This window comes from Marmota marmota, unplaced genomic scaffold (genome assembly GCF_001458135.2).
Source record: "Marmota marmota marmota unplaced genomic scaffold, marMar, whole genome shotgun sequence".
NCBI lineage: Eukaryota > Metazoa > Chordata > Mammalia > Rodentia > Sciuridae > Marmota > Marmota marmota.
In genome coordinates this window covers 1,441,340-1,465,219 of record NW_026000057.1, presented here as the reverse complement: position 1 = coordinate 1,465,219, position 23,880 = coordinate 1,441,340, and the positions used below count along the sequence as shown (strand labels likewise).

The following is a 23,880-nucleotide window of genomic DNA, read 5'->3' as shown; positions in this document are numbered from 1 at the left end:
GAATTCTGTGGTATCACTAGATTAAGCAAATTCCTGACTTTAATTCTACTTAGTGACTAAGTAGAAGCCAATAAGAGATAAAACTGGAAACCCAGAAGGCAGACAAATCATTGAACAAGTAGCTAGATAACTACAAAAGATTATAGCTCAAAAGTTGTCTTCCATTGTGTATTGTTTTTTTTTTTTATGTTCTCAGCATTTTGAAAGGTTTACTTGGACTGTGATAGTTATAGATCTGTATTCTTTGCATGACCAGGAATGTGGGCTTTGTACCATCATCCATTATCACTAAGTCTTGTATCTCCAGTGAGCATTCAGTCGCTCTTGAAATGCACATGCCATGAGATCCTATACTCTTTTTACTGTAATCTTAGATATTTTTTTTGAGTAACAGTTCTTAGGAGAATCACATTAAATATGATTTGATGCATTAATGTCGTTAATGATTCTGTTGATGCTGCTAATATATAAGTACAACTCCTAGGCACTGTGATGAGCACAGAATTTAATCCTTGAGAGGAGGATTGAGTTCCAAATGAGGAAAACTTAGCCTCACATGGTTATGTGATTGCCCAGCCCAGTCCTTGAGATGACACTTGTCACCATTATGACAGATGTCATTTTAATTATTACACAGCCCTGGAAGTGGCTGGGAAAGCTTTACCTACTGTTCTAACTCATTAGGTGTGTTATTGGATTAGTTTGTCAAAAAAAAAAATTTAGAATGTTACACATAGGATTTACATTCCTGGAAGTTAAGCTAGCTTAGTTTGGTTAAGGAATTATTTTTAAACAATTCCTTTTGAGAAGAAAAAGATAACATTATTCATTTAGCTAACTGGTTATTTTTGTTGGGAGGAGTCTGCAAATCTCTAGTTAAAAAAGAAAAAGAAATTCATACTATCAATGAGGATTTTTATTACACTACCAAGGCTGGAAGAATCATGCCAAGGTATGCCCCACAATGCCTATGAAAAGTCATTATGTCATGTTTAAGTGGAAAATGATGTAATGAGTTATTTAAAGCTATCCCAGAATTGGAGCTAATATAGTTTTCTACAGTATCACAGATTATAACGTCTCCTGTGTGTATCTTCATGGTGATGAATGTTTGAATTCTCTGTATTAATGTCAAATAATTGTGTCAATAATATGATAATTGCCACTGATTTTAAAATAGCCCACTAGCATTTTACTTCATATTTCAGTGTAAATATTGATCTAATAAGTCAATTTTTTTCTATCTATATCATCTCTAGTTTATTGCATTTTGACCTTCATTGTGTACATTAATATTTTCCTACTCTAATTTTCGTAAAAACATAATTCAAAAGGTGCCTTTTAATTTGTACCCATTATTTTGCTGGAAAAAAAAATGTATCATGACCTAGTAATGTAGTTATGCTTCCTTTTCACTTAGTTTCCTCATTATTTTAATGAGTCTTTTTTGTTAAACGTACTGATTTTTTATTCCTCTTTTCTGATACCTCTTATAATAACATAGCAACATTTAGAAGGGATTGGATAAGAGAGATACACCATTCGTACTCCAATTAAAGTGAAAAGCAAATTTCAGAAAAGAACATAACTCAAAAAGAAAATGAAGTGTCACATGATCACTGTCATTCAGTCAGAGTGGCTAGAGAGAAGGTACAGCAGCATGTCAGACCTGTGGGGTAACATGCAACCTACTTTCACAGTAGGACTGGAGGGAAACATGTTATGTGTCACAGTGTTTCCATGGTATAAGGGCAGCACTTATTATAAAGGTTTTCTTGCCCAGAAAGAGAAACAGAAGAATTTTAATGTGTGGTAGTTCATTAGATTATCTTTGGCTTCCATAGTAATTGCTAACCATAATGCTTTTATGCTGATGAAAATAATGATGATAAAAATCTAATAAAGTTATCTTTAAATTTAGAAGAGTTATTCAATGACCAATGCACTTGAGGAAGACTAGATCCAGGGCTGCTATGTTGTAACCTTGGGCTAGTCTTCCTATCCTTTTGTGTATCAACTTCTTTGTCTGAAAAATAAGAGGCCATACTAAATAAACTCTAGGTTATGTTCTGCTTTGCATGTGCCTTAACTAATGTTTGCTAGGAGAGAATTTTCTTTACCTTTTTATCTTAGAAGAAGAAAATACACTAGGGAAAAATGTACAAAGTTAGATTTTTGTAGCCAGTGGCTCAGCCATAGATGGATACATGGTTATTTATTTTCGTTTCTATTTTTTGGGATAGGCAAGTACTCTAGGTCATGCAGTTGGGATTGAGGGACGATGGTTTATGCTGTTATAGACATTTGATGGCTACAGGTTGGAGACACAATGTTCTTTCCCTGAGGCTGCTCCTGAGACTCTTTAGGAAGACTCTTATTCTTGAAGTAGCTTTTGATCTAGTTTATCTCATAAATTCATTTCTAATTTTCATTTGAAATTAAAAATACCAATACAGGTAATATAATTTGCTTTTTTTTAGCAGATATGTTTAAGACAAGGTAAATAGCAATATTACTGGTTTTCAGAAACAAGTGTTATTTGAACATGTTTAGAGAGAGAAGATTCTTACCTCTGAATTTCATTGATTTGTGCTTGCAGAACTTCAGATGGTGGCAAAGTGGTTGGCACCATAGAAGTCAGTGTCGTGAAGATGGGGGAGATCGAGGATGGGGAAGCCGACCACATCACAACAGATGTGCAGGGACAAAAGGTAGGATCGCAATCAGCTCCTTGCACAAATTAAATTAGAAAGGATCAGCTTTGCCAGATGCCTGTATCACTAACACTCTGTGGGGTTTGAAATCTCATTATTCAAAAGCTAAATGAGAATCAGCTCTGGAATTTACTACATGAGTGTTTCATCCTCTGAACCAGAGGGTCCATTTGTATGGAACGAGGCCGGGCTATGCACCATTCAGAAACACCTTTCTCTTCACTGCCAGCTCCCTTGCTGACACTGCCTCTTCTCAGCTGGAACAAAAGTATTGATCATGGTTGCATTCTGTCATAATTAACCCTGCATGAGATGCACAGAAGATTCTGGGAGGGCTTTTCCAAAACGTAACGTGCTCTCTCCTCCCAGAGGTCTCATTGGAAAGAGATGCAATTTTAATTTGGATTTCCTTTTTATGTGATAGAAGGCAGATTTAACAAGAACTGCGTGCCTTGTGAAATTGTACAGAGAGAGGCAGGAAATAATATATTGCAGAGGGACAGCTCTAGCGGAGGGACAACGCCAGCCAGAAGCAGCTTTTTTGAAGCCCATGATAAAGGCTCAGTGCAAACAAATATGTGTACAGAATTTTCTCTTCCTATTGCTTCCTTTTCCCTAAGAAAGAAACACCTGATATAAATATTAACCTAAATTCCTTTGTTAGGAATGCAGTTGCCTATTTTATGGAAGCAATTGAAGCACAGGAACATATTTAAAAAATACCAGTAGGATTTTTATTTTTTTGGGGGGAGGGAGGAAATGAGTTGTTTTATATACTTTAATACCTACCTTTTCATAAATGAACATTTTAAAATTATAAGACCACTGTGATGTATTTTCTAGTTTATTTTTCTTATCTTGGAGCATGTTCAATTTTGATACTTAGGAAACATTGACATGGAAGAAGATGTTTATCCAACACTTAACAAATAATTATTTTTTATAAAATATCTAAGATTTTCAAAAAAATACTTTTCTTGTACCAGAATCAGCCAGCATCTTCTATGTTGCCCCTAAACTTTGCTATTCTTTATTCCCTCACATTCCCATTGGGACATTATTATAGATCATAAAAATATTCCAAGAAGGCCTAAAGTTTAAATCAGGTCACTTGCAAATGTTAGGGCTGGGGCGAAGTTTGGCAGGAGCTCCTCACTGGGTTTCTGCATTCAAGACCCCTGTCCTGGTTTGGTCCCTTCGTTCCAGCATTGTTCCTTTTGGAGTCCCATATAAGATTCATCTTGGTCACCATCCCATGAACTCTTGTATCAAGTTTAGGGAAAGATGATTTAGATGCTAAGTGGGGGACTGGATGCAGGAGTAGACAGATTACCATACGTGGACCTGTAGCCATGGACCAGGAGACCAGTAGCAGAAACCCTTCCCATTTCAAAGCAGAGCTGCTTTCCTGGCTCTACTCCCAGCCACTTCCCCTTTCTCCTCCAGCTCACCCGCCCTTCGCCTCCAGACTGTCTCTGTTGGAGATAGTACACACTGAATCATGCTCTTTTCATAGAGAGAGAACTTGATACCTAGGAAAATGCCCCACCTAAGTCCTACTTCTGGCTCAATCATCAGAACTTTAAAAAAACAAAAAGGTGTAACTGAGCTACTCTAGAAATAGAAGGCGGCAGTAGACACCATGGATGAGTCATAAGTTGACAAAGAAGGGCACCAAACCAAAGATGGCAGCATCTCTGTCGTGTCTGGAATTTTCAAAAAAAAAAAAAAAAAAACTGACCTTTTGTGAATATTTTATAAAGTAACTATCAAGTCTTTTGTTAATCCCTTATAAAACTCATTATTGAGTGAAAAACATATTAAGATGCAATATGTATGATATTTAGAAGAATATGTGGAAATAACTTTTCTTAGTGTTTTCAAAATGTGGTCAGAATTTTGGGTGAGTATTATATTAGAACTACAAGTGATGGACCCTTCTGTAGATCTGCTAACCCCAAATCCACAGAAAGGGTATTAACACCATTTGTTACTAATGGTGATTTAGGTCTTGAATGATTGACATATGTGAAAAGGGAAAGAAACTGAAATAGAAGTCATCCCTAAAATAGCATTGTTTTTACTGCTTTGCCTAATTTGAGAATGAAGGAGTGAAATTTCTGTTAGCATTGTAGTTTGTTCCCTGAGAGTGATGCATGTTATCTGTCATGTCCATTTAAGCAGATAGTAGTGAAACCTATTTTATTCAGCTTGTGCTGTCATAACAAAATACCTTAGACCAGGTGGCTTGAACAGCAGGAACTTACCTTCTTACAGTTCTGGAGGCTAAAAAGTCCCAGATTAGTGTGTCTATTAGTTTGGTTCCTGGTAAGGAAATAATTAGTATTAGTTAATGGAGTACCTATTTTGGGATACTTTCTATTTTTTGCCCTGAATCTAAATTTTGAGAGCATTATAAATAGCAGAATTTTAAAATACAGTAAAATTGCAATAGAAGAAGACCGTTAGGTCAAAATTGTCCTAAATATTTGCCTTCCAGTTTGGATGGGAGATATGAGTATGTGAAGGTCACATTTCTGTGTCCACTTTGCAAAATAATACATTCCTGCTATTAGAAAACATGAAGCCATCTTTTACTACAAGGAGACAGACTGCCTCATATAGGAAAGCTGTGTCAGAATAATGGCCTGGTCTCTATAAATTATGGAGTTTACTCGAAGGGTTCAATCTCACCTTTCCTGTAAGTTATGTTGATAATGCTCTTCTTTTGGAAATGAGGATGTCTTGTAGCTATATATCTAGTTATTACGTGGAAGGGTATCAGGGACAAATCATGGGAAAACGTCCAGACCCATCTGAGAATATTAGGTTTGATTGGTCTGTAAATACCCATTATACATGCTAGAGCAGAACATTGATATGATGAATATAGTGTTTATGGAAGATTATTTTAACAGCCCTGTAGAGTCTGAAAGGAGTAGAAGAAATATAGGAAAGAGGAAAAATAAAGAATTTTAAGTATGTCCAAGCATCATTGCACATTGCTTCAGTGATTTGAGAAGTGCATTTCCAAACTAGCTATGGGTTAAAAGAAGGGAACCACCTGTGACTTCCAGTTGATCAGAAAAATGATTTAGACGGTATAAAATGTTAAGAGCTGTTTGCAGTTTTTCATTCTTTCATTTATCCTGGGACCTCAGTAAAATAGTTACAAAAGCTCATGTTTCAGCCAACCCCAAAGTTACTATGTAATCTGATGAACATTACGATAGAGGGATAAGTAGTAGACTGTAAAAATACAGAAGGCAACATTTGAATCAGTGCTTTGATTTATATACCTACCTCCTCAAAGTTTAAGGAACATGAAACAATTCCCACTTTAATGGGAACCTCAGTGTTCATGATTCCCAAAGGGGACCAGGCCCTGAGGACAGACAGGCCAGGGGTGGGAGGAGACAAGTGTTAGAACAGCTGGGAAGTTGCCCAAGGAATTCTGGTCCAACCTCCTGGGGAGGGTGATCTGGTTGTATACACAGTATACTCACACCGATTCGTGTCTTCACACATGTACTTTGGATAATAATGATCATCACATTCCACCATCATTTCTAACTCCTATGCATTCTCTTGAGGTCAGCCAAGCAGACCCTACAGGAGGATGAATGCTTCCCATAGATACTTACCCAAACAAGTTTCTAGGGTATTTTTTTCCTGCTTGTTTTATTTACATTCTCTTGTTTATAGCTGGTACATATTGCCAGAAAATTCACTTTCCTCCTTCCCCAGAATCCCCCCATTTGCGGGCTGGAGATAGAAGGAAACTCATATGAAGAAATGAATTCTAGATCTGCCTTATGTGAACCCTGGTCTCTTATCAACCTCCTGTGTCCTCTGTTAGTTACAGTTCCTTAGGAACATTAGGATATTCCCCAACTGTTTGGTTTCTTCCCTGCATAGCTTCAACCAGAACTGAGATGTACTTTATAATTGTATAGTACAAATGTCTTACATATACATTTGAGCAAATAATCATAAATTAAACAAGCTCCATAGTAGAGATATGTTTTTCTCTTTTTACAAACAAAAAGTAATTTCATTTCTCATCTTGATTATTTTCAAATATATTTATCTCTCTTATTTTCTCCTAGTGTGCCCTGGTATATGAATGTACAGCCCCACAAAGTGTGAGTGGAAAAGATAACTTACCTTTTTTGAATGCAGGTATGTAACTCAGTTTTTGGATAATTATATGAGTGTCAAATTCACTTGAATTTTCTATGAATTTAACTCTGAAACTGGGCAGTTTTGCCATAGAATGACTTCTGAGCACTTAATAAAGAACTGGGAATCAGGTAGAGCCAGCGGAATAGACGCAGAGTATACAATTCCATAGGAAACATAGACAAATACCTTAGCTATATGTAGAAGACCTCTTGGCCATGGAACTGAATATTATATGAAATATAATATTTGTCTGTTACTCATAGTCATGTATTGCAATTTTAACAAACACTAACAGACAAATAGAAAGAGAACCTCTTATCTAGTTTGACTTTGTAATTATATACTTCATAAAATGATGTTGTTAAAATGATAGATAAGGGGTTGGGGCTGTGGGCTCAGTGGTAGAGTACTTGGCTAGCTCGATCCTCAGTATCACACATAAAAATCAATCAATCAATCAATCAAATAAAAGGTATTGTGTCCATCTACAACTAAGAAAAACTTATGAAAAAAAGATAAATGAATTCAATAGGAAAATTCAAAACCACATTTGAATATCCTCAGGCAGGTGTCTGTTACTCATAGTCATGTATTGCAATTTTAACAAGGCATCAAACAATGTATTAAATGCATTTATGTATAAAATTGAAATGTGTGGTGTGGTTAGGATTTGTGTGATAATATTGAATGTCAACTTACATAACTATTTTTGAAGGATAATGTAAGTTAATATGACCATTATCAATAGATAATGGTTGCTATGGTGACAGGCAGTATACCTGATGCCTCTGACAGTCCTGCAACACATGTTTGGGGAAGGTGTTACCATTGCAACACTGTGCAGATGAGGAAATCGTTAGGTGTCCCCCACCTGGTAAATAGTAGTGGGTACAGAATTCACACCAGTTTCTGTACTAAGGCATTTGTTCTTGAGTCCCAGGCCATGCCACTACTTCCCAAGTTGCTGTCACAGTAAAATAAGTCTTCTATATTTTTCTTGTTCTGCTGTGTTATTTACATTGCAATAGCAACATAGATAGCATGAAAATCAGATTAATGGATGGTGCAGAACTTCAAAGACTTACTAATATATAACTTCTAAATTATTAGCTGTTTATTAGGGGCAGCTAATAATAGGCACTGAAGAAGAGAATACACCCTTTGTATTATACACACAAAGGAATCAAATTAAATTTAATTGAGAAACATGTAAAAAAAATCAACCCTACTTATGCCAAATGAAGCATTATGTCAGAAAAGAATAGCTGCTTCTCAACCCTTGAACAAATGGTATGGGAGTTTTTTGTTTGGATGGTTATGTTTTATTGAAGATTTAATCTCAGAAGTGATGTGAATAACAGTGTTGAATGGTCTACCCAGACAGCTAGATCATCCATAAACCATAAAATATCTGTAAATTATCAGTGTGGTTCAATATCTGAAGTGTTATCAAAGGGTCTTGTTCATGATTATTTTTTCATCTGAAGGTTTACTAAACCTTTAGTCCTTTACTTTAATATGTTCATATGATCTGTTTCATTTTATGACATGTTTTCTTGAAAAATGATTTTGAGTGTGACAGATATTGAGTTCATGTTAAATACAATTGGAATGACTCATGTTATCACTCACATCATCTATACTGTAATTATCACATAATTGAAAGTTTCATTCATGTTAAACCTTTACCTTTCAACACAAAAAGAAATGTCATTTTTAAGATACTGATTGGTTAAATTTCAAAGCAAAAGAGAAAATTTACTCCTAAGTAAACAAATGTAGGACCGAAGGTATAAGTTACAGAGTTAGAATACTGGAAAATGAATCCACACCTCCTAAGACCTAGGTCTAGAGGCTGTACACTTTGGAAACACATATTCTTTGAGATTACTAGATCATTGCTTGTTATGTGTACATTATAAGACAAAGACAGCAGATGTGGAATTCATGGGAACAGCTGAATTCTGCACTTAAGTGCACTTACTTGGTGGAGTGAAACACTGTGGGTTAATGCTTTTCTCCATTCATGGTGGTGACAGTTGGTGGTGATATTCCATGTTTTTCTGAAGCTATTACTAAATGTCTTTAGTCCAGGGAAACCCAAGAAGCTTTCTGACCATAGATTATTTATCACAAATATTTTATGAGTCATTTTATATTAGGAAAGATCAGACTAAAAGAAAGTCGATGTCATAAAGGCTAGGTTTTTAGAAAGTTTTAAAAATACAAGCTAAGCACTATACATAAACTATCTCTGTTCAAAATAAAAAGTGCATTGTACTGGCATAGAATATGTATGACTTTGGCCTGTGTGTACCTTTGTCTTTTGTTCCATTTATTTATCTATATAAACTCAGCAACTTTGGAATAAATCCATTAAACTCCCAAGTGGTACTTTTTTTCTTTTTTAATCTGTAGGCAAAGGGAGCTATTGACATTCTTCTCAAGGCTTTGTATTAATATATTATATGGAACTTGCCGGTCTCCAGTGAGTTATGAAGTACTTTTTGAGTGAGTGGGAGAGAATGTCATATCTCCGTGTACTCTTCAGTATTCTATTTATATCTCCAGAGGTTTCATTTATAACTCAGGAAATTCTCTTATCTATTGTAAAAAGAAAATCTCTTCACCCGAAGGTCTCACCCTTTTCATGGCCTATTTACCTTGCAAGTCGAATGTTTAAGTTGGAAATTTGGGGAATTGAGGGCAGGAGAGGAAGGAGGAGAAGGAGTGGTGGGGGCAGAATTTACAATTCCATAAGAATGAAATATAAGTACCTTTGCTGGATGGGAAAACAAACCAAACCAAAGACACAGTGATAAGTATCAGAGAGAGGAAGCTCTTATTTAGTTTGACTTTCTAAATATAGAGCCTATAAAATAAGGTAGTTAAAACATAGGCTTATCTCCTTAATTATTTATGAATTCATTTAAGCAGAATAGTAGTAAGAAAGCTGAAAGCATTTGATGTTGGGGGATGGGGAGCGGGGAATTAGCTAGTTGACTGTATAGAAGTATAGAGGGTCAGGTCCCAAACCTGGGCATGGGGTTGGGGTTCTTTTTAAGTCACATCAGGCCAAGTACCTTGCCCACTGCTGACTTTTGTGGTAATCATGTAAGAGCATAGCCCAGGCTGTCCTAAGAACCAATGCCAGCCCTAGGTTTACCAACAAGCAGGTGACACCAGTGGACAGACAGGGTGGCCTCTTTGGACATCAAGTGGCCACATTAACCTCACGAGTCCTTGACGTCCCTTTTGCCTCTCTCATGTTTGAGGTGAGTGTAGCAGAGTTAACTTTTGCTTTGTTTTCCTTTTTAGAAATATTTTGTGAAAGTATGTACTTTAATCAGTTTCACATGGAGTCACATACAAACTCTGGCATTCACAGTTTTATCTCTGGGGAGTTGTCATTTACTGCCAAAACGCCTGCCTCAAGATCAGACTTCTCACAATATTATCAAGGAGACAATTCTCCCTAGCTATCTCAAATTCTCCTTTTTTTTTTTTTTTTGTAAGATTACAAAGAATACTTTAGCCCTCAGATCGTTACATCACCATGACTCATCTGAGGAGCCATGGGGCCATGTCACAGAGCTCCCTGTTATCATCCTGTTTTGAGTGTGTTTTCCATCTCAGCGAGCATTGGATTGGATGCAGCATCTTCCTAGGTTGAATCCCGTACTTCATGACTTTGTCCTTTATTTCCTTTGAAGACCACGTTCATGCTGACTCTCAATATGTACGCTGTCCCTCTTATTCAAGGAGGGCAGCTCCGACAAGCTGTGATTTCCATGACTGTGTAGGTTGGGATCTAAACAAAGATGAGGGACTGGCTGCTGTCAGTCATAAATGCACGCCGTTTGCCTTCCTGTTTGGACAGTTTGTTGGTGTTTCTATTTCTTGCTTCACACAAGAACCACATCTTTCCTCAAAATAGGCCTCCATGTCTTGGATTCTTTATCCCTAAATAGGGTTAAACCATCCAGTACTGTTGCTTCTCAGAAGATGAAGGAGTGTAAATTATTGGAGAAGAGATGTTGCTATTTCTTTCTTTTTTTCTTTCTTCTTGTATTTATAGTATGCACTTTTTTAAACAAGCATTGGACCCATAAATTTTTTTTACGTTGAATTTCGCATTGTCTAACATGCACCCTTTTCCCATCAACCTAATAAAAGTCTTCTATCATGTAGAACTTGATCAATAATTTATTGGTAAAATAAAAATTTATTATTAAGAAATAAGAGTTTTCAGCCCTGCTGAATGTGCACCTTTGAAATTAAAAAAAAAAAAAAACAGAGAAGATAGCAGATTCCCTTTAGATAAAGGCAATTTCTAACTCTAAACACACACACACACACACACACAAAAAAAAAACCTGGGGCTTCTCTTTCTTTAATCTCATGGAGAAAAAGCTCTAAAAATTGAGGGACTTGGAGTTCCAATGTAGATACATTCCTCTCACTGAGAGCCTCTTAAAAGCACCGGGGACTGCCCCATCTTGTGATGGATGTGAGCATCAGCCAGTAGTGGACACAGGCCTGGCTAGAGAAATTTTTTCTGCTTCATGTAGAATCATAAATTTGAATTACCTTTTACATTACCATGCAACAGAACTAAATATTGAAATAACATTCTCATAAACTCCACCATCTGTGATTCATAATACTTTAAGAGATTGTCAAAAATATTTCCTTCTGGAATCCTTTTGAGTTCTCATGTATTCCAGCCAAAAAGCAAATCTTGCTTTTGCCTTTTTTTCTTCGTATTCATGTGGTGTTTTATCTATTACCTTGTCAAATGTCAGATGATATCATTTTATATTAACAAAATTACCATGTATTCTTACAAGTTTAGATAGATTTTTTTTTCCCCCTTATAACTCTCTGATCATAAAAATTTGGGCCCATTGTGGCTTGTAACCTTGGCCCTTGCTCCTTTTTAGTTGCCAAACATCTTTGCTCTTTTGCTGTTTCAGTAAACATGATGAAACCCACTCACCTTGCTCTTTTGGAATTTCCATACATTTTCATTCCTGGCCCCCAAGATATTTAGGATGGTAAGTGGCTTTAAATGAAAGAGTGTGTTTCACCAACAGTCAGTGGAACCCTCTTACGGATGCCTTCAACCACTTCAACTAAATACTTCAACTCTGTTCATGTTCTGTTTCCTTTCTTGCCCATCTCAGATAAACCAAAAGAACAGTAATAAAGGCACAAAGAAGATGTGGTCAAAAAGTTAACCTTCTGTGGAGGAATGGGAGAAGGACTTCTAGCCATGGTTAATCTTTCCCTCCTTCTGAAATCTGTGTCCTCCCTTAAAATGGGGATTTTAAGTATGTCCTTCTGTTTTCCCTTACCCCCTCTTCATTTAAAGGATTGTAGGTACCCTGTCTGTGTCTGTTCTTTTCATATGAAAAGTAGTGATGGGAAACATTTAAGTTGCAAAGTCTAAGCTCTTTTCTGTGCATTGTTTGCATTTACATGGGCACCATGCCAGGTACAGGAGAAGAAAAACAAAGACAATGGGGAAAACAATGGCACAGGTCGTATCCCCCTCCAAAAAAAAGTTCATATTCTTATGGGGGATATGGACCAGTGTATTAGTAAGCTTTTCATTACTATAACAAAATGCCTGAAGCAATCAACCAAAAAAGAGAAAAGGTTTATTTGGACTCACAGTTTTGAAAGTTCTGTCTAAGATGATGTGGCTGCATTTACTTTACGCCTTTGACAAGAATGACATGTCATGATGGGAACATGTGGTAGAGCAAACTGCTCAACTCATGTGCCAGAAAGCAAACAAGAGAAAGGAAAAGGAGACCTGTGTTCATATCCCCCTTGGAGGGTATGCCTCCAATGATCTAAGTACCTTCCATTAGGCTGCTCTTCCTAAAGTTTCCTTACATACCAGGAGCACCATCTTCAGCACCAAACCTTTAACACATGGACCTGTGCAAGATATTCAGCGTCCAAACTATTACATGTAGTAAACTGGCAACTGTGGCATAATTGGCAAGCACTATGGCAGATGCAGTAAGAGGAGAGGCATCAGATGGAGGGAGGCAGAGAGGCCCAGGAAGGCTTCCTGGAGGAGGTGCCATCTGAGCTGGGTTATAGCATGATGACATGTGGCTCAGAAAGGGGGGTTTCTTTTGAGGTCTAGGGAATGCAGCAGAGGCATGTTGGCAGAGAACTTGGTGAGTTCAGTGGACTACAGGCCGCTCTTGGCTTCTCAGGATGAAATATAAACCCTTTTCTGGCTTTTCCAGTTGTACCCTTCGAGAAGGAATGGACTGAAGCAGATTCCTTTTTCTGTCCACCCAATATCTAAATCCAAATACTGTAGAGTCGATTCACCAAGTGTCACCAATTGGAGACAAATATCACTTTCATATTTTATTATGGCATCTGTTACAGTTTTTCTTATTCTTGGCCTTCCGTCTTCAATGGAAGGCCAAGAGCTTCCGGGTTTGGCGGCATGAGGAAAGCAGTTCTTTGTCCAACTTAGCTTATATCCAATTTCTCCTCTCGTTTTTATTATTTAAAACTGTGATACAATTTAGAATTCGTAACATACCTAAAGAAATGTCACTACATTTTCTTGTGAATCTAAATTTTTCAACAATTTATTTTTCCTATATCATTTTTTTTTAAAGGAATATCTCTTTGCTGTATTTTCTGAGGCCTTCTCATGTTTCTCTTTCCCTCTGTTTGCTTAGAGCCATGCTTAGGATACTGTTCTTATGATCTCTGTTTAGATTTTTCCATGCTTATCCAATTTTAAAAACAGCTAACTTACATTTCAGATGTATATATATCTAAGATATCTTCAAGCACAAATGAGGGTGTGCCAGTATCTAATTGGATTACAAGGACTTACCCTGAATATGTGTCATATAGCATTTGGAGAATAGGCAATGTATGCACATTAGGCTGAATAATTAAACAATTAAACAACTGCATAATTAAAACTACAGAATGAATGGATCCTCTATAAGAGTACACAGTACATTAAACTAGTGATTTTTTAAGTCCCTAAGCCTATAAAGTCAGATTCTATCTAAATATATAACTTCTGCCTTATCCTGGAGACAAAAAGTGCTTGAAGATAACCACAGATGAGCTTTCCCCAGAGAAGTATATAAAAGATAACCCAACGAAATAAGGGTTCCAGCTTTTGGATGATCCCTTGGACCCTGAATCGTATTTCCAAAATTCCTTGTCCAATCAACCCACTGGTATCCCCAGCAGTCCTTTGTTAACAGAAAAGAGAAACCATCCTGTGATAGCTCTGGTTTATTTTTCCTGCCCGAGGTTGCTTGAGCAGCAGTCCTTTTTATGTGTTATCTCTGTTGGTTTTGTTGAACATTTCCTTGGCATCTTTATTTTGAATTATTCAGAACTGCTACAGCTTGGCTTTCACAACTGCTGAATCCTGAGGAAAGGCAGGTGGCATGCTACCTTGCTAAATGTTATTTCTGGGAGAAACAATATAGACGTTTGAGTTGGGGGTTGCAATTTTGGAGTAAACTGTCTTGTGTTCATCTCGAGGTGAGCCTAAAGGGGAACAGATTAAAATTCCCCCTAAAGGGGAACAGTTAAAATCTGGCCCAGTTTGGAACTTTAACCCTCATTAAGTCAGCATAAGACCATGGTATGGTACAAAATACCTAAACTATCTTTCTCTTGGTAGAATCTGGCACATAATGTTTTTAACAATTGTTCTGGCAAAAAGCACTGTAAAAATTGGAGATGGAGAATACATGCAGGGCTGTCTTGCTACATTGAAATTGTTATTGGCCTAGTATATGGTCAAGAAAGCTGCTCCTACATGAAAAAATACTTGACACAATGGAGAATCAGAGCTGAAAGCCATTCACAAAGTCATTTACTCCCATGAACAGTTGGAGCATGTATGCAAAATTGCTGAAATTGTATTTCTGATACAAGGTAGAAGCATTTTAAAAAGTTGGCCAAAGCATTTATCATTTATGAACCATTGTTTAATATTGGATGCATGAGAACTATGCCATTATTTTAATGTGATGATGACTAACTACACCATGAAAGCAAGAATTTTGAGTTGAGATATTTTAGCAGGTCTTTTTGTGACTAGTGCAATGAACTTGCATCAAGGTTTAAGGTCAGATCATACTTCCTCATTTTTATTATTATGTCCATCATATAGTATTTTCTGATAAACACTAGGTCTCCTTGCCTCAGACATAGCAAGTGCTCAAGAAGGAATGCTGGTGGATCTGAGTTGCAAAGTAGATTCCATCATATCTGCATTTAGATACTGGTTAATGTATACAATTTAGTGCCAACGTTTGGAGACATGAGTCTTAAAAATCAGAATCTATGAAAGGAAAGTTGTGCAGATTATTTTTGAGGGAGGGGGCATGATTAAGCTGCCTGACTTTTTGATCATTTGCCCCAGGTATTTCCTTCAAAAATAACAGTATTCACGTGTTGTCTTTGGATGATGTGTGCCTGGTGTCCAAAGGAGCGTCCCCAAACTCATTAATCAAACTGCTCTTGATTTCTGCTTAAGTGACTTAGTAGAGGTTTCTTTTTAGAACACAGAAAAAAAAAAACACATTAAAATGGAAAGCCAAAAAACATGTCAAAAGTTAAGTGATATATTTGGGGTTAACAGAGAAAATATTTTTCTGCTTTCTCACATAATTCAAAATGTGAATTTAAAAAAAAATAATTATTTACCTATAAAGGGCAAGAAACGTCTGATGATTCTACTTGACTGTATTTTGGATGATATAAAGATTCTGTGTAATTAAAAAAAGAGAGATTAAGACACAGTACCTATATTGATTGGATATTTATGTGTTATGCAACAATTTGGATATTTCAGGGATTGAAGTTTTTGTTTTTCCATAAAAGGAAGCATTAATATTCCTAATCATGTGATACATATTAGAATTCATGAGATCTCATCCATATGATTGAACCTGACTGACACTATATTGCATTCAATACATATTTCAACTCTAGAGATATGTTAACAGAAGCGGTAGTAAAATTCTTACATCTCTGAAACATTGTCACTTTAAAAATGAATGAAATCATGTAGTTTCTTTTATTGACTGACAGCAAGTTCTTCTATTTTAGATGAAAGGAAATAAATATATTGAAGGCTCTGTATGTATTTCTGATAGAATCTAATTGACAAAACTTAAATGGTCATGAATATATTCAAAGGATAATCTCTTTGGGCACACAGCTCTAGATTTTAAAATATTTTCTCTCAGCACACTGGAAATATTCTACTGTTTTCTGGCCTCTCTTGGTCCTGTTGAAAGGTGAAGCTGCTGCCTCATTCTTGACAGGGATATGTAAAATTTACCAGAGATTTGAATCTGTGGGTTGAAGAGTGGGATGCTTGACATCAAGGTCTCTGCTGTAATCGATGCCAATTGTGATAATGATAATGCTCAGAGTATCCCTTTGAGAATGGATGGCTGCAGAAGAATGGATAAACATATTCTCATTTCAATGCTCAGAAAGATATTATATGTTTATTGAAGTAGTGAATAAGATATGGTTGTCTTACAGAGCCCTAAAATTTTGAAAGGTGTTTATGCCTAAATATTGAGGAGTCCTGGGCCACCATGCTTGATATTTTTTAAAGTGTAGCATCCACTTCAATATCAACTATATTTTAATCAACTTTTTTGATAAACTGTAGTCAACTAATAATAGATGCTTGATTAGTGATTGATCTGAGGTTTTATTGCCCACTAAACTTTAGTGTATGTATGTAACAAAGATATTCATTGCCCAAAAGCAATGGGAAAAACATTCTGCCCCGAAAGATATGGCTTGGAAGTGTGTGTGAATTCTGGTTTTATGAAATGTACTGTGTCTTATCCTACCCACTGAGCCTCTACTCTTCCTGAATCCTTTTAAATCTTTGGTAGTATGACCTGTTCTTCACCTCTAGTCATTGTACACTTGTCCTAGATAGTTTGTCCATTCTCTCCTAACTAGCTTCTGACAATCTGTGATTTCAGGAAAATGTGGTGTAGACTCACTGGCACTTTAAAATATGTATAATACTTGAATTTTAATAGACCATACACCAAAGAAATTAACCTTCCTGACATACAAGATTTTTTATTAGTAAGCCTTTTTGAAACTTGTGAAATAACCTATCAGTTTTCACCTGTTAAATAAGTGTATAAAGATAACCAAGAGTAGTCAGAAGAAATTCAGAGATACATTTGTTGAAGTGTATATTAAAGTGATAAGAACTTATTTAGTATGCACGAGGCTCTGGTTTTGATCCCAAGCAGTGCAAAAAAAAAAGTGTGTGTCATGTGTATGTACTTATATTTTCGTCTATATTTACAGGCACAAATGCTTTATAAAAAAATTAGAGAGAAAGCAGTCAATAGGTAGTAAATCAGAGAACCACACTTGCCACATTTATGAATTGGAGTTGGATATACATAATTTTTTCCATATTTTTATTAGGGCTTTATACTTGTATATAATGGAACTCATTGTTATATATTTGTACATGCATACAATATAATAATATAATTTGGCGGGTATCATTCTCTAGTTTCTTCTTTTCGTCCTTTCCTCCCTCCTTCTGGTCCCTTTCCTCTACCGATCTCTCTTCAATTTTCATGAGATACCTCACTACTCTTTAACTTCCATGTATGTGAAAAAAGATATGGCCCTTGACTTTCTGAGTTTGGCTTATTCCCCTTCACATACTGTTCTCAATTTCCATCCATTTTCCTGAAAATGACATAATTTCACTGTTCTTGATGGCTGAATCAAAACTCCCATGTTAGTCACCATTTTTGCTGCTATAACCAAAAGATCTGACAAGAACAATTTTATAGGAGGAAACATTTATTTGATGCTCACGGTTTTAGCGGTCACAGACAGCTGACTCCATGGCTCTGGGGCCAAGACAAGGCAGAACATCATGGCTGAAGGATGTGGAGGAGGAAATGGGCTCCAGACATGAAATCAGGAAGCAAAGAGACAGCTCTTCTCACCAAGGACAAAATACGTATCCTAAAGGCATGTGCCAATGACCCACCTCTTCCAGCCACACTCTGCCTACAGTTACCACCCGGTTAATCCCCATCCCAGGATTAATATACTGATTAGGTTAAGACTCAAAACCTGATTATTTTACCTCTAAACTTCCTTGCATTGTCTTAACACATGAGCTTTTGGGGGGTATCCAATATGCAAACCATAACAACTCCATTGTTATGTATATCATATTCCTTACCCATTTATCTGTTGATGGACACTTTGGCTGGTTCCACAGTTTGGCTGTTGTGAATTGTACTATTATAAACATGGGTATGCATGTGTCACTATAATATGATGACATAATTCTTTATGATAAAAAATGAGAAGTGGTATAGCTAGGTCAGATGGCGGTTTCATCCCTAGTTTTCTTAGGTACCTCCATACTGATTTCTATAGTGGTTGTATTAGTTTACCATCCAGTCAACAGTGTAGAGATGTTCCTTGTTCCCCATATCCTCTCTGGATTTGTTTGTATTCTTAATGGCTGCCATTCTAACCTAATTTAGATGAAATCTCATTATCGTTTTAAGTTGCGTTGTTCTAATTGTTAACTCTGTTGAATATTTATTTATATATTTGTTAGCTAACAAAGACTATGTTTTAGAAGCTTCATTAAAAAGTTTTATAAAAATAAAATCCTTAGAAATTCAAATACACTAATGAATTCTGATAAATTTTTGAGCCAATAAATAGAATGTTACCCTGATTAACATTAATTTTGCTTCATCTGATATGCATTTGTTTGTAATTTATCAATTACCTTTTTCTTTTTTCTTCCCAGTGTTCAAGAATCCAGTGTGTAAATTATATAGATTTCCCACGTCTGACAATAAGTGGATGCGGATCCGGGAGCAGATGTCAGAGAGCATACTTTCTTTTCATATTCCCAAGGAACTGATTTCCCTCCACATAAAAGAAGATCTGTGTAGGTAAGAGAAAACCATTTATCATTGCCTCTTACATTACTTATTTCTTCACATCCATTTTTAAATTTTTCTGAATTAACAAATTTATAAATTATGTATGTTTATCATCTCCAACTTGTCTTGAAATATACATATTGTGATATCATGCATACAATATAATGATATAGTTTGGCCCTTACCTTATAGAAAAGGTATTGATTAAAGGAAAAGTGATATAGAAGAGGCTGGTCATCATTGTCCCTAGGCAGTATTCAGAATCTAACAGGTTTTTATAGCTAATTGACCTTAATTAACATATGTAGTAACTCATATACTTATCACTAATTTTTACCTACTCTTTTTCTAGAACATTTTTTAATAAAGTGTGATGATAACATACATATTTAGACCTTCACTGTCTGCTATGCTAAATATTAAAATATCTTGGCCCTATCGGCTATTGATCATTTAAAATATGCTTCCCAGTTGGAATGTTCTGTAGGTTTATAATATACATGAAACCTCACATTCTTAGTGCACTCACCACACACACACACACACACACACACACACACACAAGTAATTTAATAATGAAATATTAACATTGCGGTTATATTGGGGCTAATTTAAATTTATTATATTTAATCTTAACTGACTTTTAATTTTTTACTTTTTAAATATATCAAATAGAAAATTTAAAATTACAAATGTGATTTTCTTTTGTGGCTTGAATAAGCTGTACTTCTTGTGGACAGCTTGGTATCTAATCAGTAACTTGAGCTTTGACCTGTAAAATAATTCTTACATCTTTAACTCATCTACTTATGATAACTGTTTCTTAAATTCCAACTTGAATTAAAGAAGAGTAGACCACCTCCTTGGACCACTCATTTGTAGCAAGACTTTAAGATATTTGTTGGTCTGAAAAATCATTTAAGATAATGGATAAAATTTGCTATGCAAGTGGGCAGTATTGCACCACAGAGTTAAGTCAGTAGCTATAGTAAAAATGGCAGAAGAATTTAAGAGCCTATTGGTTGATTAGACTGTCTCTGAATCATGACTAATTAAATAATTTGTTTCTTTGTCTTTTAAACAAACCTGTCCTGACTTTTAAAATGTTTAATACTGTGTTACATTACACTGAATTCCTTTAAGGCCCTAAATCTGAGATAATTTGCATTTGTTTTAATGGTTAGTAGTCTGAAATTGCTGAAATATAGGATTTAATGGTATTATATGCCTTCTGTAGACATAAAGTCCCCAGGGATTCCTGTTGACCCATGCCATCAAGAGAACAGAGACAGGGCAAGTCAGATCTGCCAGGTACTGACAAATTTGGTTAGGGTTCCTATAACTACATAAATACTATATACCAAAGGCAAAAAAGAGAGCAGAAACTGAATTTTAGGAGAAATCAGGCAGGAAACTGGATTAGAAGGACTTCTGGATCTAGGGCAATAAAGCATGAAAAGGAAAGAGGGAGACAGCAGAGTGAGGAAAATCAGGCCCCAGAAATCAGGCAGCAGGTATCAGACCAATCAGACTCAGGTCCAGAGAGGCTGCAGCCCGACCAGGAACTGATGGGCTACAGAAGAGCCAGCTGCAAGAGCAAGCTTTAATGTGAGCCAAAGTGTTCTGAAATGAGCCTTCAGTGTCACCCTTGCCTGGAGCAGTGGCATGAATAGGCAGAGAGCAAGGACAGATCCCAGGAGGGAGAAGGAGGCTTACACAGTAAACAGCAACACAGAGATTGGGCCTTTGAGGTCCTAAGAGAGTCATCCTCCTCAACATGGTTGTGTTCGGACCATTAGACACCAAGAACCACCCATGCTAAAGCCCTTCAAGGACCACCATTTTTCACTAAAAGGTTGGAGGCAGCAAGTTCTCACAGGATTAGAGGATGAGAAAGGACCCTCAGAAGACAAGCATGAATCTCGGGTGCCAGGCAGGACCTAGCACCTTTGATCAGCTGAGAGAACAAGGAAAAGGATTTGTGAGATGAGACAGATTTAAGTTGTGACTATACCTTACTCTATATATGGTACCTGAATAGCCGCACCTAGTTTAGCCAGTCCCAAATTTCCACTAAAACACTCACAAAGGCTCAGAAAATGGAAAATTATGGCACTTCAAAAAATACTGAAATCTATGGACACGATACATAGGAAATTTTATATAACAATCAATTTTAGGCTAATATTATAGGGTTGAAAAATCTTGGTTGATGCTATTTAATTTAAAACTTTAACAAGCTAGTAAAAGAGAAGATACAGAGAAAAACCTACACTATGTCCCAATGTCTCTCTGATCATTCGTTTGGAAACATCTCAGAGAATGAGCAGCTGGCCTTCTGGGGCACATTTCCTACCTCTGAGTTAACCACTATGATATCTCCAACCCCTCTTCTATTCCACTCCCATCAGTGTCTCTCAGTCCACTCGCTATTAGAAAATCCTCAGGAGAAATAATGAGCAGAGAATATGGAAAGCCCTTTGTTATTTCTGTTGTTCATTTTTTTCTTTTAACATGCAAGTGTTGTTCCCCTACTCTGTTCTCTTGTCATTTTTTTTTTCTCTCTCTTCTTTTCATATGCATTCATAGCAAAATATTCACTGACACACGGAGAAAGCTGGTGGGCAGTTTTGGTGGAGAACAAGGATCATTGCCTCTAAATACAAGGTTCCATGGCCAGAGATAAAACTAGTAACTGGGATTATTCAGAGAAAGTCAGATTTCAATTTCAGGAAACCAAATGACATAAAAACCTGTTCGATTCTTAATACTGCCTAGAGACAGCGATGACCAGCCTGTTCTATATCACTTTTGCTTTATTTGATACCTTTTCTATCACTAGAAAGTGTTAATAAATTCAATACTGAACCTTTAAGTACGTTACAAAGGAAAGAGGAGAAAAAAGAAATCACCCTCGAGACTCAAAGGGAAATAAAAAAAAGTACAAAAGTTGACTAGCCATCTGAGTAGAATGTCAGAAGATATGATTATTATGAAACAGAATCAGAAACCCACAGGAAAAGAACCATTGAAAGGGAAAAGGACAAGAAGAAAGTGATAATAGAGCAAGTAATGAAATTTTAAAGTGCAGCAGCCAAATTAAATCCACAGAGCCAGCAGAGAAGATTTGACACTAAGAAATCATCTCAGTAATGTGGAAGACAAATATGATAAACTCTCCCTAAATGTTAAACAAAGGTGAAAAAAGCTCAAAAGGATGAAAGAGATGTTTGATGTGCAGTGCAGAAGCGGGAAACTGCTAAATAATTTTAAATATTCTTAGGAGAGAGTAGTGTGTGCAAAAGGAAAGCAATGGCTGGGTATCTGTGTCCACAGGGGTGCCTTTTTCCCTTACTGCCCAGGTTGGATTAACCTTGTACTTCTCTGCAGAACCAAATGGCAGAAGCCAACGGAATAATGTCTAATGATTTCTGAGAGGAAAAGGCTGTGACCCCACATTATTATTTAGGGTCAGGTTATGAATTTTTTATGAATGAAGGCAATGGAAATGACATACTTAAATATGCAGGAGCTCAGAAAATGTCATCCACAAGCTTTCTTACAAAACCTACATGAGGATATGTGTCATCTAGTAAGTTAAATGAAAAATTCAGTTTATGGAGCATTCCAGATTAGTACATAAATTGTGATACAAAATTTATAAATAACAAAATATAAGAAAATGAATTGCTAATGTAAGAATAGAAAGTCCTTCAAAAGTACTTACACAACAGTTTTCTTTGTGAGGTGGAATCCCCAGCCTGGACAAAACTCTTCTCTGAAATACTTTTCTCAGCTGCTGTCCCATTACTTTTATTCAGATTCTAGAAAGAATCTGGCCCTGCTTGTCTTCCCTCCCAGCCCCACAGTTAGATGGACTCTGACTGAGATGCCATAGTGCTGTTTTCTTTCAGGACTTGTAAACAATACAAAACACTTCATTAAAGCACTTGGAAATCATCCCTTGGAGAATTATTAATAAAAAAGCTTTGAAGTTTTTCTTCAGGAAACAACAAAAGAGATCATTGCCTGGGTAACTTTACTTGGGTTCTTTGTTAGGGATGCATAACATTTTCTATATAACTGTTTTCTTATAACTATTTTTTGGATATTTAAGATAAATATTGAGTAAATCATTACATTTTGGGTGAAGGGTACTAAAGCATATTAAGTTAACTAGTAGCAGATATAAACTATCACTAAGTCTTTTTTTTTTTTTTTGTACCAGAGATTGAACTGAGGGGTGCTTAACCATGGAGCCACATCCTCAGCCTGTATTTTTATTTTTTATTTTGAGACAGGATCTCACTAAGTTTCTGAGGCTGGTTTGAGCTTCTCCTGCCTCAGTCTTCTGAGCGTCTGGGATTACAGGTGTGCACCACCACACCTGACCCTTTTCATATTTTGTTTTGTATAATAACTGTAGAGATAGATCGATCGATCGATTGATAGATAAATAATAATAGATTGAGAGTTACAAATAAAGGTATACTTTCAAAAAAGAGAAAACTCAGTGAATACAGAATGAACTCAGTCATGCCCTACCTACATCAGCAGTCAGTGAAAACTTTTCCTTGAGCGCCAGAATTAAATATTTTTCTCTTTGCAAGGCATATGGATATCTGCTATTTTAACCCAAAGCAAGTGTAGGCAGCGTTTGAATGCTATTTTTCAACAACACTTTGCTTAGAAAAGCAGGATTTGCCTCTTAATTCCCATGATGAAGAATTTGCTAACAAAGGCAGTCCTTACCATCTATAAAGTCTGGATTACGAAAATCCTAGACATGCTTTCATGATGCTGTAACTCTTTAAATCTCCTTTTTTATCCCAGCTTTGACCTTTCATGTAATTAGCTGATAGCCAAAAAGTCAACAGTACTGAGTTGGTGTGTTACCATCTCTCTATAGAAGTGTTTAAGTATTTATTTGAATATTTTCTTACTTTAGTGCCCTTATTTTATTTACCAAGGCTTTAAAAATG

General features: G+C 36.2%; 1 protein-coding gene across 3 annotated transcripts in view; it reads left to right on the top strand.

Annotated features, from left to right (window-relative positions):
* Inpp4b (inositol polyphosphate-4-phosphatase type II B) overlaps positions 1 to 23,880 on the top strand; it is a 729,464-nt gene that overhangs the window by 519,953 nt on the left and 185,631 nt on the right. For all 3 annotated transcript variants that reach the window (XM_048813449.1, XM_048813450.1, XM_048813451.1), the window contains 3 exons: positions 2,600 to 2,711; positions 6,824 to 6,896; positions 18,760 to 18,907. In XM_048813449.1, the coding sequence (XP_048669406.1) occupies positions 2,600 to 2,711; positions 6,824 to 6,896; positions 18,760 to 18,907 (333 nt within the window). The remainder of the gene's footprint in view (positions 1 to 2,599; positions 2,712 to 6,823; positions 6,897 to 18,759; positions 18,908 to 23,880) is intronic.